The sequence below is a fragment of the Sarcophilus harrisii genome, chromosome 4 (genome assembly GCF_902635505.1).
Source record: "Sarcophilus harrisii chromosome 4, mSarHar1.11, whole genome shotgun sequence".
NCBI classification, from domain to species: domain Eukaryota; kingdom Metazoa; phylum Chordata; class Mammalia; order Dasyuromorphia; family Dasyuridae; genus Sarcophilus; species Sarcophilus harrisii.
The window spans coordinates 387,930,237-387,946,919 of NC_045429.1; the positions used below are offsets into that span (position 1 = coordinate 387,930,237).

The following is a 16,683-nucleotide window of genomic DNA, read 5'->3' on the forward strand; positions in this document are numbered from 1 at the left end:
TATCTATAATAGAGTTCAGCATAATGAATCTTTCCTATTTGTCTCTTTGAATAAAGTCTTTTTTTTCTTGCTATTGCCTTAGATGAGATCATGATTACTACTTGTGTTTTTTTGCCTTCAGCAGAAATATGATAGCTCCTCATTGTAATTCTGTATGAATCATTATGTTTTGAATGTGTTTCTAATAAACAAGAATTCATTCTGCTGCTGTGCTCCATTTTAAGGATTAGTTCATCCTATTTACAAATATGAATGCCAATTGTATATTTTCTTTCATCCTAAACTCAATTTTTCTTTTTTTTGTTTCCTGTTCCTTTTTTATAAAGATGATGATGCGAGAAAAGACTGAGTTTAGTACCAATGCTCTATGCTTAATGTTTTACTGCTCCCATTTCCATCTTCTCTTTCCTTTGTCCAATAACCAATCACCTTTCCTTCCCAACTGGTCTTTGGGATTGATTCTCCAAAGTTGGAGATTTTTTGTTTTTGCACAGTGCTAATCTTGCCCTGAACATATTTTAATATTATTTCCTGTCTCTTCCTCTTATTCCCTCTCCCCTCTCCATGGTTAGTAAAATTTATGTCACCCAACTTTGTGTGCATTAAATCTTCTGTTGACCAGTTCAGATAGGAATGAGTTTCAAGTGTTGCCCTCATTTCCATTTTTTTTCTTCCTTGTTTGCAGTTTTCTATGTATGCAACGTATGGGGTTCGTTTATTATAAAGAAAACTATATATTTACAAGTTGGAAATTGGTCTCAGCATCTCTGAGATACGCTGCATAAACTGTCCTAAATTTTTGAGGAAGTATCTATGAGCCAAAAGATTGAGAAAAACTTTTAAGTACACCTGGACCTTTACTGTCATGAGGATCCCAGGCTAAGGTTTATATTGCCCAAAGTATGACTGTGTAGTTAGGTATAACAGAAAACTGTAATACTGTGGGGAATAATGGAATTAACAAAAGTCTAAGTATAAAAAACAGTTGTCACTATAGAAAATATTCTAGACAAGACATGCTAATCACACTGCATATACTATAACAATGTTAGTAAAGAACATTAGCAAACTACTTACTTCAAAGAGGCTTGTATTCTTTTTTTGAATAATGGTCTCCAACAATGCATGGCTCATTTTAATGACGTCTTGAACAAATGGTAAGCAGCTTGATTGATATTCAAGACTCACAACTTTGATAATATTAATACGTTTTTCAATAGGCATATAAACAACGTCTCTAAAATAGTCTGTGTATACATCCAAGATATCTCTAAAGTCATTTGAGGTTAAATGTTCTTGTATTTTTGATATTTTATATGCCATTTTCTTTGCTTGTTCTACCATGGTACAAAACTGAAGAAATCGGTGGCTATAACGTTCAACTCGTGCCATTGAATTACCAACAATGGTCAGAAGGTTTACAATCTGTGAATAAATTATTAATGGTAAATTATCATGAACACCAAGGATGCTGCACTTTTTAAGATTTTAGATTAAATTTAAATTATTTATTCACTTTGGAAAGTCAATTTCATTAGGCCAAATTCAAGACTAAATTTTATCAGGCTAAATATCAGTTCTAAACTGCTACAGAGAAATGTTCAGACTAAAATTTCTTCTTTATATTACTCTTCCCCGAATGGCAGATTTAAAAATGACAATGATAATAACGATGACACCTAACATTTGCTTAACACTTGCTATGTGGCCAGATCAATGCTTTACAAATATTATTTCAGCTGATCCTCACAACAGTTCTTAGAGGTAAGTGCTTTTATTTCTATGTTATAGATGAGAGAAACTGACTTGCCAAGCATTACACAGTGTCTGAGGCAAGATTTGAACTCAGTTTTCCTGACAGTGGGCTTGGTACTAGCTTTGGATATTTACTAATTCACATCTTATTTTGAAGGGTTTTTTGTTTGCTTGTTTTTACTAAACTCACATTTTTTTGATAAAGAGGATCCATTTCAAATAGGACAGAGTAATTTGGCCATCTTATCAGCCTTTTCTGTCTCTCCAATTCTTGTTCACTAGGTACTTCCATAGTCATAGGATTAAAGAAAAAGATAAACAGACGCTGATCTTGACTGAAAGGAATGAAACGAGCTAAAAATAAATAATTTTAAAATTAGTATTTAGGTCCACATTAGCAATCTCATCTATAATAACTCCTAAATCTTATTTATAGCATCTATAGTTACTAAGAAATAGAGGTGGTGAACTAAAAGATAGTATGTATTTGATGGAGGGAAGGTCTTTAACACTAGATAGATTTATATTTGGAAAAAAATGGGAATACAGAAGTTCTTGGGTAAGGGAATGATACAGTGAAAACACTTCTAGGGAAAAGTTCTGGATTAAATTGGTATAGGATTCTTGGGCAGGAATAAAAAGAGTATGAGCTAGAAAAGAAAGCAAACCATGCCAGTATCTTTGCCCCAAAACCCCTAATGTGTTTATCACTATCTTTATCCTCTTTTACTTTACTATCAAAGGATTAAAATGTGTTCATTTTGTGGCTCTTTTTCTTCATCTCTAACAAAGATTCAAAAAATTCTTCAAATCTTTACTTCCTATTTTCAAAGATAATACCTTTGTTTAATCTCTTGATCACTCCAGACCAATACTACAATAATCCACTAACTATTCTTTTCTCCAGCCTCATTCTTTTTATCCTCCATATGATTGACATATCAGCTGCTTAAATGATCTTGTCACCTCCATTATCTTTCTCGTCAGTTTATTCATACAGCTTCTAAAATAATGTTCCTTCACACTTTATCATCTGACCTGATCTTCACATAATTATCCTGGCTTAAAAACTTTGAGTGATTTTCTATTGCCTGTAAGTAAAAAATTGAAGTTTTGTGATCATTGGTTCCAACCTGCTTTTAAAGACATACTTTGCTTTTTCTTTTTCACAGATTCTATCTCAGTCATATAGACTATTACTGTAGTTCCTTGATCTTGTCTGGCCCTGACACTTTTTTTTTCATTCACAGGATCACAGATCTAAAACTGACACAGTTATCAAAGTCTATCTAAACTACCTCTAATATTGTAAGTGAGGAAACTGAAAAAGCTGAAAAGATTTTTCTCTGCTAACATGATTCATAAAGAAATGTGTATTAAAATTAATGTACATGTATAACCAGAAATAAAGAAAACAATAAAAACATTTTAAAAATATTCCCACAAAGCAGTATAGGGAAAGAGAAGAAAATAGGGAAGTTGTAGAGTGAAAGAACTCTGAATTGGTTTCCAGATGTTCAAGTTCTTCCAGAACAAACTTGGATAAGTGGCTTTATTTCTCTTGGTCTCAGTTTTTGTAAAACCAGTTGGTTGGGCTCAAAAAGAAACCAACATGAGATGCAAATTCTGCAAAGTGTTTTCCTGAAAACTACCTTGTGAAAAAGGTAGTGTAAGAATTGTTGCTTTCATTTTAGAGATTAGGAAAGAGGTCAAATAACTCATTAAGGGTCATACAGCTAATCAATGCCTGGTTCAGAATTTAAAGTCAGATTTCCTTACTCTATTGAGTCACACTCTCATTGTAAAATGAGATTTGAATATTTTGAATATATATTATTAGTTTGAGAATGCTACCAAATGCATTATGCAAGAATTTGTCTTCTCTTATTTCCCTTCACAATCTCTATGACCATCTTTATTTATATATTGTTATTCAAAGGAAATCAGGTAGACTTTTAGCTATGGGCATCAGTTTGTAGGCCAGTCAGTCAATCAACAAGCACATATAAGCACTTATTATGTACCAGTTACTTTGTAAATTCATGGGATGCAAAAACAGACTCTCTTAAGAGAAGGCAGGAGTAGTAGTGAGTAAAAAGTCACAAGAATGAGCTCTGTGTTATACCTCACTCTCAAATTAATTGATCTCACCAGCTTTTCATAAACCAGAAAACAAGAAAATGTATCATCCTCTTCAACATTCCATACACTTCTTATAATTCTGATCATCTGCCATACACTATTTCTTAGTTTTTCACCTTTATGCCTTATGAAAGAGTCAAATAGAAGAATTTTGAGAACACTAACAAATATACATATTGCTCTAAAATTAAAATATAAACATACTTAGAGTTTTTTCAAAATTATTTATCACTTTCTGAATTTTCTTAGAAAATTCCAATCTGTTGGGAGTTAGAAAGAGATTTACATGGAATTCTGGAACTCTGTGAAAGAAAATAATAGAGATTTTAGAGGAACATGGTAAATGATGTAAAATAGTTTTTTTCTTGGAAACAATTTTACAATACTTACTCTGTGAGCCTGATTGGGTGACTATCTTCTTTGTCTGTTGGAGATGTTTCTTCTATTTTTATAAGTAAAAAGAAAGAGTAAAAACTAAGTAAAGGCTAGATCAGCAAAATGAAAGGTTGCTAAACATGGATAGAGAAGAAAATTAATTAGTATTAGTCAAAAAAAGATGCTCAGTTCACAAAAGACATAAATTTTGTTCTAAATCTATTTATGATTGTTTTTAGGATATATTTTAAGTCAATTTACCAAATGTATGCAATTTATACACTCAAACTATGTAAAAGAGAAACTTTTTCATTTTTATTTTATTTTTTGTACATCTTTCAGTTCTTATTTCATAGAATCATAGGATAGCAATCTGGATCCAGAGTGGATTTTAGAAGTCATCTAGTCTGATGCTTTCATTTTACAAATAAGCAAAATGAGATCTAAAGAGACGGAGGAGAAGGAAAGGAAAGAGGAGAAAAAGGAGGAGAAATAGCATTCCCTAACTTCTGCTTGAATTGGTAAGATACCTGAGGGCAGCTATTACTATGCTAACATGGTAAAGACAGTTAATACAAAATGATCTCCTAAAAACCTGGTTCACTATTATCCACAAATGCAAACAACATCCATGGGAGTCATAGAGGTCGTGAGTATAGCTATCGCATTTGAACCCAAATTGTCTCACTACTAGGCCAATGATCTTTCCATTGCATCATCTAGTAAGACTATTTAATATTTAAGGATTTTCATCTGGAATAATCTTGTTTATCTTTTTTTAATATTTAAAAAGATATGTAATTTTACTGATATAAATATACCTTCCATCAATGTAGCTACAAGCCCTCTGTATCATAGTAAATGGACTTTACTAGCTACCATTTGTTAAGTCTCATTCCTAAAAAACAGCTGATTAAAAACCTGGGATCATAAAAATATATCTTTGGTGGTCACCAAGTCCAATACCTTCATTTTAAAGATGGGAGAAATGAGGCAGAGAAAAGTTAAGAGATTTGTCCAGATTCATGTAGCTGTAGGTGTCTAAGATAGAATTTGAACCCAAATATTTCCATCACCAAGTCCAAAGCCTTATTCATTATGTCATGTTGCCTATCTTGCTCCATACTAGTAGAAAAGTGGAGGGCTATGAGTGCAGAATATAATACATATTGTCAGATCTAGAGATTTTATTGAATTGTTTTTTCTTAATTGTTCTTCCTTACTTAATAGAGAAGATTAAATGGAGAAAGTGGGTATATTAAGAAATGACAATGGAGTAATATTATTCTTAACCCCCAAATCATTCTTTGATGGTCAACTATATGGTGAGGATCCTTTGATCTCAGGTAGCCTGGCATACAGGGACAGACACATAATCTCCTCTAGGACTTATGACTGAAATAGTTCCAGTTTGATGGTATCTGCAAAGCTGGTAGAAATTTTGATAATTTTGGGTTGCCTCCATGCTAAGCTGAGACAGAAGGCAAAATAAGGTGCCCATTTTTCTTACCAGCAAATTTTCCTTCATCTTTGTTTTGTAATATAGGTTTTAGTCTTAGACTTGAGGAAAACAATTCATCTTCCTTTTTGGTGGATGTGTTGGATGGATCATCTAATTTAATTTCATCCAAAGATTCTTTTTTCTCAAGTGAATCATCCTTCTCATGAAAAGATTTTTGAGGAGTTTTCAAATGTACTTGTACTTCAAATATTGCCTCACTTTGCTTCTTTGACTCTTTTCTCAAGTTGAAATTCTTAAACATGATTTAGGAGACATAATAAAATGTCAGTGATAAAATAATTTGTATTTAAAATCTTTCAAAACTCAAATGACAAAGTAAAAGATATTAAAAGACTGAGTTCCATCAATTGAATAACACACCAAAAGTTCTTCTCATTCCTTTTGATTCTGCCTTCATTTTTATATACTTTTTAATTCACATATAAACACAAATTAAAAAATTACTTCCAAATCATTTATACTGAATAAGAAAATAGTTCAAATCCCATTGTGATGAAAAGCATTTTGTTATACAAGTTCTATCTTTATATTAGAACTATTTTTGGTACAGAATATGCAGCTGGCAGACCACATTTTTCATGTAAATCCTATATTAACAACATTGTAAACAATTTTCATAGCAGTTGTAGATTATTATTTAAGTATGTAGACTACGTTAACATGATGCTGAATAAAATGAAAAAAAATATTAAGTTGACATTTTGATTAAAATCTCCATTCTAAAAGTACAATATAGGCAAAAGTCATGCCTAGATTCCAAGTTGTTTAAAAAAATACATGGGTTTTCATGGAATGAAAGCTAAATTGGTTAGCAGTGTTATATGTTAGTCAAAAAAGTTGTAATCTTTAGCTGCATTAAAAGAGAAAGAATATTCCATATACATATTCCAACAAATATTTTTAAAAACAAGATAATGATCAAGAAATCCAAAATTTCACAAAAGATAGTCAGAAGCTTGTATGCAATGAAAAAAAGGAGTCCCATAAGCAAAGTCAGCAGAAATAGAAGAAGTCAGAAGTTTGTTAGGGCTTTCTTTGCCCAGAGAAAATATAAGACCATCTAAAGCCTGAAGCATTTTATCGGGAAAAGAGATGAAAAATTGATTTTTTTGTTTATTGAAAAAATTTAGTTTAGAAATAATCATTGTACTCCAATCACTGTACTCTTTAAAAAGTATGACCAAATAAAAAAACCCGAATGATATATTTTAAGAAACCACACGTGAAAACTGCTCAGATCTATTGGAACTAGAAGACTAAGTGAAAAAAAAAAAAAGACGCCAGTTATTTCATTAAAAAAGAAGTCTCAGGAATATCATAGAGAAAATCCAGAGCTTTCAGGTAAAAGAAAGAAAAATACTAACCTCAGTTATAAACAGTTCAAATAAAACCTGCAATTGAAATCACACAATTTTGGTAGCAAGAACCATATAGAAAAGAAAATCTTGGAATATAATATTCCAAAGTATAAATGATAAAGATATAGAGTGGAGAAGAACATATTCTCCAATACCAGGCATAACAATATAAGAAAATAAGTGAATATTCTCTATTCTGTCTGTGATGAAAGAGATGAGTAAAATCTTCGAAATTAAAACAGCCTAGAGGAAAGAGAAATGTAAATATATTTGAGCAATTGGAAATTTTTAAATGATGATTGAATGCTGACATACACATATGGGGAGAAGAAACAAGAATCCCCTCAAAGATTTACATAAGGAACTGACTAAGATCTGGGGATAATTTTTTTTCTGTCTGTTTTGATTAAGACAGAGAAAAATGGGTAAAGGAATGCACCATGAAAAATTTAAAGAAGACGACAATTTACTATTTTGTATTATTTTTTTTTATCAGAGAGAGGGTTCCATCCTGGTTGGGGTGAGGGATGGGGTTTAAAATAACTGAGGTTAAAACAAAAGGCATCAATAAACTACATTTTGAATAAAACAGAATAAGAGAGTTATAATAGATAAGAGGTCAAAAGATATGAATCAAGTTCCCAAAAGAGAAATTGCAAATTATTAACAACTATGAGAGAGACTGCTTTAAGTCACCAAGAAGAGAATGGAAAATGATATAAGATATGATGTTTCATATTCTTTGGCAAAAGGAAAAAAAAGCCAAAACAATTAGTGTGAGAGGGGCTACAGGAAACTAGGCACTGTAATACAATTGCTGAATTTGTGACAATTCAACCATTCTGGAAAACAAAATGAAATTACATTTAAAACAAAAGAAAATTTAAATATCCAGGCTTAGCCCAGAAATCCTACTACTTAGCATTCATCCTAAGGTCATTAAGGATCGAATGATCTCTTATATGCCAAATTAGTCATGACAACACTTTGTGAGGGAGCAAAGAAATCAAAACAAAATGAGTTCCTACTGATATGGAATAGCTAAACACACTGTGGTAGAGAAATGTAATTAAATACTATTGATTCATCAGAAACAAGGAATATGAAGGATTTAGAGGGTCATGGAAACACTTGTATGAAGAACCAGAATAGCAATACATACAGATAGACAGACACTAAAATAATTTAAATGAAAACTAAAACAAAAGGAAGATCAATGCAGGGAAATTTAAGGATTGACTTTAACCATAGGAAAAAAGAGATGAAGAAATGTACTACTGCCTTTTCATTGGAGAGATGAGGGATTATGGGTATGGAAGATTGCATACATATACTGTTAGAGAAGACTCAGAATTTTTGAGGCTTATGGTTTTTTAAGGGATGCAAAAATAAAAAAATCAGGGAATTGAACTGAAAGATTTATATACTAAATTCCAATTCTACAACTGAATGAATTGTATGAATCCATGAGATGAGCTTTGCACTCCTACACAACACAGTAGTGTTTTTAAGGCAGAAGAAGCACAGCATTTGATTGCTAGAACTAAAATAATTCTATTACAATAATATTTCTATTCAGCATAAAATATTTCTAGTACACAATTATTTGCTAATTTGTTTCAACCAGCATTCAATGAAGTCAAATTTATGCATAATAACAAAAATGCAGATGATTTGACTTTTTATAATGAAATTTGGTTTACACATAATATTGTTATGACAATACCTAATTTTAGGAGACATATTACTTTATTTGTGGGCTATGTAAATGGACTGTGATGAACTCTAAGATGTGAATATATTATTTATTGCTATGACTTCCTGTATATAATAGCTATGTTCCCAGAAAGAATTTAAAGATCAATTGTTCAAATTTTATTAGGATTCTTATTTATAAGAAAATTGAGTTGAATCCCCCTACTTCCCTCATTTATATATTTTACAAGTTATGAAAATAATGCCCTTTGTGTTAAAAAAAACAACAACATTATTGACCAGTAATTGTCAAAAACAATGTTGTATGATAATATATACATTAAAAATAAAAGTCATGATGGTTGCAACAGAATTTGAAGATGTAACTATAGAAGTTTCAAGTCATCAAAATACTCTACCACAATCAAAAAAATTCTTCCTTAGAAATCTACTGTTCTCGAAATAAATTAAACTTTGGCAAAGGTTTCTTGATTATTTTCCATGGAAAAGCAGGTATTTTTGTTAGGCAATATACTGAACAACTAGCATGAGTTATTTTACTCTCTCTGTGTGTGTATGTACACATAAAATGTGTGCATGTATGTGTATAGATATGTTTATATTTATATGATCATGTAGTAGTGATTACACTGGGTTCTTGAAGTTTATCCAATGGAATAAAAAGACTGCCATGAACATGATTATAATATATGTACCATATATGGAGAGGATAAAAAGGAAAGGCAGCTCTATTAAAAAAAATAGTTAAAATCTTCCAAATCAAATCAGCACATTTTTGGACGTGGGTGATTTTAATGTAACAGAGGGAATATTTAAAGATCTGAAGCAATATATTGGAAAATATGGATCCATATGATGGATTGAAAGGAGGATTTCCCTTTCATATTTTACATTAGAAAACTGATCTCCAGAGGAATTAGGTAATTTGCCACTGCTGGAATCTAAATCTGGATCCTTTAGCTCCAAATACATCATTCTAGAAAAGTTAAAGACAATGACAACAAATAATGGAAAAGATAATTAGGACAAAGACAAATGTTAAGAACAGAAAAAGACAAGAAGTAGTCAATAAATAACATCCACAATAAACAGGAGAAGAGTGAGGTGGGAAATTATAAAGCTTTTTTTAATGATTCCCCAATATCTTGCTGAAGCAACAGCCTGTCTTATTAATGCCAATAATTTCCCAGAATTCTTATATGATGAGACATGCTATAATACAGTTTCTGAAATATTTAAAGTGTTATCCTATGAGCAGCCTGCATCACAAAATAAAGGAGGATTTTTGAAGACTGGCATCAGAAACAAAGGAAGTAAAAAATCAAGAACATATATAATTAAAAGTACTGCTTGGCTACTTTGTAAGTGCAAAGGAAGACAGTGAGAGATAGAGCAAACTATCAAGGAGGAAAGCAAAGAAAAGACTCAAGCATAATACCCTCGAGCAAATTTGTGGAAGAAATTGGAAAAGAGATGAATGGGACAGGTATTTATGAATGGATTGTAATTTGTATCAATGCTAGGAATTTATGAGAACACAGATCCATTTGAGTATTGTGTTTTGATTTGATTGTGTTGTGGAGAGAGCTAACTAGATAAGTACAAAAGCATTATCAATGATTCTTAAGGGAAGATAATGTTTTTCTAAGAAATTTTACCTAGCAGAAAGAGTAAGGAGTTACTTAAAATTTAAGGATTGGTTAAAGGTCCTACTCAAAGTATTAATTATGTAAGCTTCAAGATTTTAACAGACCATTACAATTTAGTATTGAGAAAATTAGCATAGCCAATCACATTACAGGTTCAAGGCCAAGCTGTATAATCAGATGCTCAGTCTCCATATTATTATTATTAAATATACAGCATAAGTAGTAACAAGCAATTAAATTTTATATGCATTTAATATGTATGAAAAAACAGGTAATGAGTGTCATTAATCATGTGGCTTTGTAATGAGAGATTAAATGTCTGTTAAAAAAAAAAAAAGAAAAGAAAAATTCCAGATACGTCTCCACATTTAGCAAGAGGAATTTAGGGTTGGCCAGATCCCAGTATAGAATCATAATAGTTTTGGAACTTAGAAGGACCACAGAAGCCTTTGGATTTAATCTCTTCATTTTGCAAATGAGGAAACTGAGACCTAGAGGGAAAATAACTTGTTCAGAGAGTCACACAACTAATATGTTTATAAAGGATCATTCAAAGTTAAGTTTCATGACTCTAGGATCAGCCTTCTTCTATTCAGGTGAGGATCATCCATCTCTCTGTCCTCTATTAGTATAGTTTCTTTATTCATTCGCATCATGTGTTTTCAGAAAACAAAGGCTATTTTCCAATACTTCTATATTTATTACTAAAATTCAACATCTTTATCACTTTTTGAACAATTAACCCTGAATCCCCAACCCTGTTGAAAAATCTTCTTCTCCATAAATGCTCTCTATATATCAAATCCCCTAATTTTGGGGGCCTAACTAAATACCAAGGGTATGTCTTATGCTATTTATTAATAATGTAAAAACAATGAGACAAATACAATTGTTCACAATTTGACTTTCAGAAAGATGAAAGCCAAAGTTACATCATTATAACTACAAAATTATTCTCAATTCTGAAAACAATTCTACTAATTAGCTCTCTAAGAATAGCAAAGTTTTTAAAGAATATTCTTTATAATATTTCTTTGCAAAAATTAATACAGTTCCCTCAGGAAGGAAATTTTTCGTTCTCTTTTTCACTGTAGTGTTTCTCTTGTGTCATAATAGCTAAATTTCCAGAATGACTATTAAAATTATTTGTTTCTCAATTTCCCATCGCTTCTGAAAGATTCAGTAACAGCAAAGAATTCTGGGAAGATGACAGAGTAGGTCAGAAAATTCTAAGGTCTCCAGATCTCTCCCACAAACAAGACAAAAACAGTACCTCAAGTGCTAAAAATAAGTAAGGTTTGGGGCAGGATAGTGGTCCCCCAGAGAAGATCATTAGAAAGATACCAAGGATGGAGGGTTGTATAGAATACAAATACCTCCAAGTTAACTCTACTGAAATAGCAAACAGCAAGCTCTAGGATTAGTGAGATTGGGAGATAGATTTGGTCCCAGCCACAGAAATATTCTCCTCCTGGACAGTGTAGAAAATCTGGCATCTGAGTAGGGGAAGACTGCTGGAAACTCTGAATCTGAGGGTAGGCCCAGTTGTGCTGCTGAGACACAACCACGGATAAGAAGGAACCATCTAATACCTAGTGAATGGAAAAGCAGGGGAGTAGAGATACTGCTGGTTGCATGCACTTAAAGACGGTAGAATTCTTATTTTTTTGTTCCAGGACAGAAGGGAGAATAAAAGGAGAACTAGAAGTCAGAAGCTTCATCTTATATACTATAGGACTAGAGGTGATTACATCACTGGTATGAAATTTTTAAATGCACATTCAAAGGAGAAAGGACCCAATCATAGAAAGTTACTATTGGAATAGAAAAATGGGATTCATCTTCAGGAGGACGACATTGTAGCAAAAACAAAACAAAACAAAACAAAAAAACCAAAACACACTCTCTTCTACCCCAAAGAGTTATGTTATATCATCAAAGAATTCATAGAAGAATTAAAAAAAACCTTTAAAAATCAGAGGGAAATTAAGGGAAAAAATAACAATTCGAGAAAAACAAGATTATGAAAAAAAAGTCAACCAATTAGAAAAAGAGAGATAGAATTAAGGGGAAAAAATGACTCCTTGAAAATTAGAATTTGGCAAGGGGAAGACAGAAAAGTTATGAGATATAGAAAAAAAAAGGGGGGGGGAAGAAGAAAATGTGAGATATAGGAAAAAAATGATCTGGAGAACATATCAAGAAGATAAAACATAAGAATAATCAGACTATCTAAAAGTTACAATTAAAAATAATATAATTGATGTAATATGATTTTGTGGTCCCCTGCTTTTAGGTAGAGGGGGCTTCTATTCTGGCAGTGAGTCAAGAAATCCTGGGTCTTTTGGTTTGGGAGTCTGCCTCAGGAAACTCTCACCCCCACTCTGTCTGATTCTGAATAGACTATTTGTCAGTTCATTGCTGATTTGTGATCTGGTTAGTGATAATCAAATTTCAGAGACCATCCCTCAATCTGGAGGCTACTCTCTAGCCCTATCATTGGGTCATAGAATTATCATGCCAATGATAGACTCCCTCACCCTACCTTTGGGCCATATGATTAGCATATCTATGGTAGAAGCTGGATAAAATGATTCTCCTTGCTTCTGTTTCTTTACTGGATTCCCTTAGAATTCAGTATGCTTTGTAATGGTGTTATGATTACTTTCAATAAACTTTGCCCTTTTACTAGGAGATGGGATCAAGCCTGAAAATTCTTTTGAGACACCTCACAACACTGGTCTTGGACCACATTTAGAGTCACACAAGACTTACCAGCGACTACATTAAAAGATGGCAGGTCTTGGAACACTATATATCAAAGAACAAAAGAACTGGAGTTGAGCACAGGAATGCCATATTCATCCAAGTTAAGCACAATTCTGAACCAAAAATAATGGGATATTCAATGAATTGCCAGATTTCCAAAATTTTGTGGCAAAAAGACCTAAATAAAAATTTGATATATAAGATCCATGAGAAATATAAGACAAACATCAAAGTCTAAATAAAAGGAACTCAATAAAGACAAACTATGTTTGATACATGGAAATGTAAATCATATAATTAAGATTATAATTAGTAAGTAGGTAGTTCAAAAGAAATATTGAGGTAGAGCTCAGTATGATGTAATTCTAGGAAGAAAATCCAAATAGCAAAAGGTAGAAAAGGATACCTTTTTATATATGAATGAATATATATATATATATATGTTTAATTCATTCCCTATGAGAGTAACTCATAGGGAGAGTGACAACTATTAGCCCTCCTGCCTCATCTAATTCCTCTGTCAATTATCTCTCTCTCTCTCTCTCTCTCTCTCTCTCTCTCTCTCTCTCATATATATATATATATATATATATATATATATATATATATTTAAAAGTCTTCCAAATTGAGAAAGAAATAAGAGGGTAAGAAAATAGAGATGAGGAAGAGAATAAGGGAGGAATTCTTCCAGGAAGCCTTATTCATATCAGATTTGGTTAAAGAGAGTACAACATATACATTTTTCTCCTTTATTTTTTCCTTTTTTTTCCTGATGCAATTGGGGTTAAGTGACTTGCCTAAGGACAAACAGCTAGAAACTGTTAAATGTCTGAGGCTAGATTTGAACTTAGGTCCTCCTCACTTCAGGGATGGTACTCTATCTACTATACCACTTACCTGCCCACAACATCTACATTTAAAAGGGAATAAAAGTCTTCTGAATTTATAAAGAAATAAGAAGGTGATGGAATAAGTTAAGGTGGAAAGTTTAAGGGTGTGTAGAAGAATGAAAAAGGATAAAGAATGAGGAAAATGGTGGGTGGAGAGGATAAGGGTAGGAGCTATGGAGAAGGGTAGGTTAATAGGAAGGCAAGGTAATCAGTGGAAGTAAAGGACAAAAGGGGTAAGTAATAAAAGATACATACAAATATAATAAAGATCAGGAGTAAAACTTATTAGATTAAAAAAAGCAGTAATCATTGATCTTAAAGATAAAACTAAAATAGATTTAATCAAAAGGGAAAGTACACTATATGTCAATTATTATTCAGTATTGTTTTCTAGACTATTTAAAATAACTAGGAAGTATAAGGTTGGAATATTGATGTGGCATAGAAATCTATTATAGGTATTTATGTATGTGTAGGTATGTATTTATCTATATATATACGCATATAGGTATATTTAAATATATGTGCTTAATTGTAGCCTTTGGGAGAGGTAAGGAAGGTAGAAAAAAGAATAAAGTAAAAAGTGTATAGCAGAAAACAAAAGAAAACCTATAAGGAAACAAAGACAAGATGGAAAGCTCTGAATACAATGTGTAGCATTTATTATATAGGCTTTCTTGAAATAAAAATTTATTGTTTTATATTTTGAATTTTCAAATATACTTTGAATATTTGAATTTAATATCACTTTATATTTTGAATCCTCTCATTTTTTGCTGTGCACATGGCAATATCTTTTTCTTTTTCTATTTTGTATTTAAAACAATTTTTTTAAATTTAAGTTTAAAACAAATGTATTTAGACAAATAAATAATTAACATTAAAAAAATCAATACTAGTATCTATAGTGTCTGAGAAAAAGCTATCAAAGTTAGTGGTATACAGAAATATTGTTGGGGTTTGATATGTAAAAATATCAATATGGAAAATAGATGCCTTATCAAACATACCTTTGATCCAGAGTTATACTGGATTATATCCCAAAAGAGAATAAAGAAGGAAAGGGACCTGTATTGCATGAATGTTTGTGGCAGCCCTTTTGTAGTGGTTTAAAACTGAAACTAAATGGATGTCCACTTTGGAGAATGGTTGAATAAATTTGGTATATGAAAAATGGAATATTACTGTTCTGAAGAAATGACCAAGGATAATTTCAGAAAGGCCTGGGAGACTTAATGAACTGGATGCTAGGAAAGAGCAGGACCAGGGGATCATTATATACTTCAACAATACTATATGATACCAGTTCTGATGGATCAGGCCCCCTCAAAGAGATCAACCAAATATTTCTAATGGAGCAGAAGAACGAACAGCGCCTAGAAAATAACTCTGGGAGATGACTAAAAACCATTACATTGAATTCTAATCCCTATATTTATGCACACCGATTTTTGATTTCCTTCCAAGAATTGTAAAATTTCAGAGTCTATTCTTTTTCGCAAAAAACGTTTTGGTCATGTATACTTATTGTGTATCTAATTTATATTTTAATATTTAAATCTACTGGTCATCCTGCCATCAGGGAGGGGTGGGGGGTGGGAAAAATTAACAAGAGGTTTGGCAATTGTTAATGCTGTAAAGTTACCCATGTATATATCCTGTAAATAAAAGGCTATTAAAAAAAAAAAAGAAAAAAAAAAAAAAAGAAAATAGATGCCTTGAGTGATCTACATGGATTTGCTAATTCCTCCATTTGCTCACACTGTTGACTGATCACTTCAAACTATCATCTAGAGTACCTCCCTTTATCTTCTGCACATCATTGCTAAATAAACCACATGTATTAATCATACAAGCTACAACTTTTCAATGTCTAGGGGGGGAAATAAAATTCTTAAACCTAGTCTCTTGCTCTTATTTCAACAAATAGATTTTTATATTTCTCAAAGATCATTTTACCTTTATAATATCATCTTGCGAAATACTGATATCAGTTTCTGACTTACAATTTTCTTCATTATCATTCATATTTTCTGGCACTTTGAACAACACGCTTTCTCTTGTTGCCCTATATTAACAAATAAGAAAAACTAAAGACAACATTCAGTTTTCACATCACGGTAAAAATTTATTTAATTAGAAATAATAAATTTCATTAGAAACAGTAAATACAAGTTGTTTAACTAGAAGAAAGGCACATTAAATTTGCTAACAAATTACTATAAAGTTTACAAATTTAAAAATTTTTAAGAATATCTTTGCTAGTTGTCTTCAAATATTGCAACATACTTTTCTTTTATTCTGTTGGTATTTAACTTTTGAATCACATGAGATTTATATTTGGTTACTATCTCTAAGATGAGGTCATATGGAGTGGTGAGAATAATACTGGATTATGAGACTGAAATTCTGGTTTTAGTTTTTACCAGTGCACTAGGATTGTGCACTAAAATCTCTTTGAATTTTAGTTTTTTATTTTTGTCAAGAAAATAAAGGGATTGGACTAG

The 16,683-nt window shown here is 31.6% G+C and overlaps 1 protein-coding gene across 1 annotated transcript in view; it reads right to left on the reverse strand.

The window, feature by feature from the left end:
• The window catches only part of DNAH14 (dynein axonemal heavy chain 14), a 361,979-nt gene that overhangs the window by 265,947 nt on the left and 79,349 nt on the right, over positions 1-16,683 (reverse strand). The window contains exons 13-19 of the mRNA XM_031968698.1: positions 16,136-16,244; positions 11,894-12,109; positions 5,751-6,032; positions 4,288-4,382; positions 4,102-4,199; positions 1,946-2,109; positions 1,078-1,425 (exon numbers count right to left, since the gene is read on the reverse strand). Of these exons, the coding sequence (XP_031824558.1) occupies positions 1,078-1,425; positions 1,946-2,109; positions 4,102-4,199; positions 4,288-4,382; positions 5,751-6,032; positions 11,894-12,109; positions 16,136-16,244 (1,312 nt within the window). The remainder of the gene's footprint in view (positions 1-1,077; positions 1,426-1,945; positions 2,110-4,101; positions 4,200-4,287; positions 4,383-5,750; positions 6,033-11,893; positions 12,110-16,135; positions 16,245-16,683) is intronic.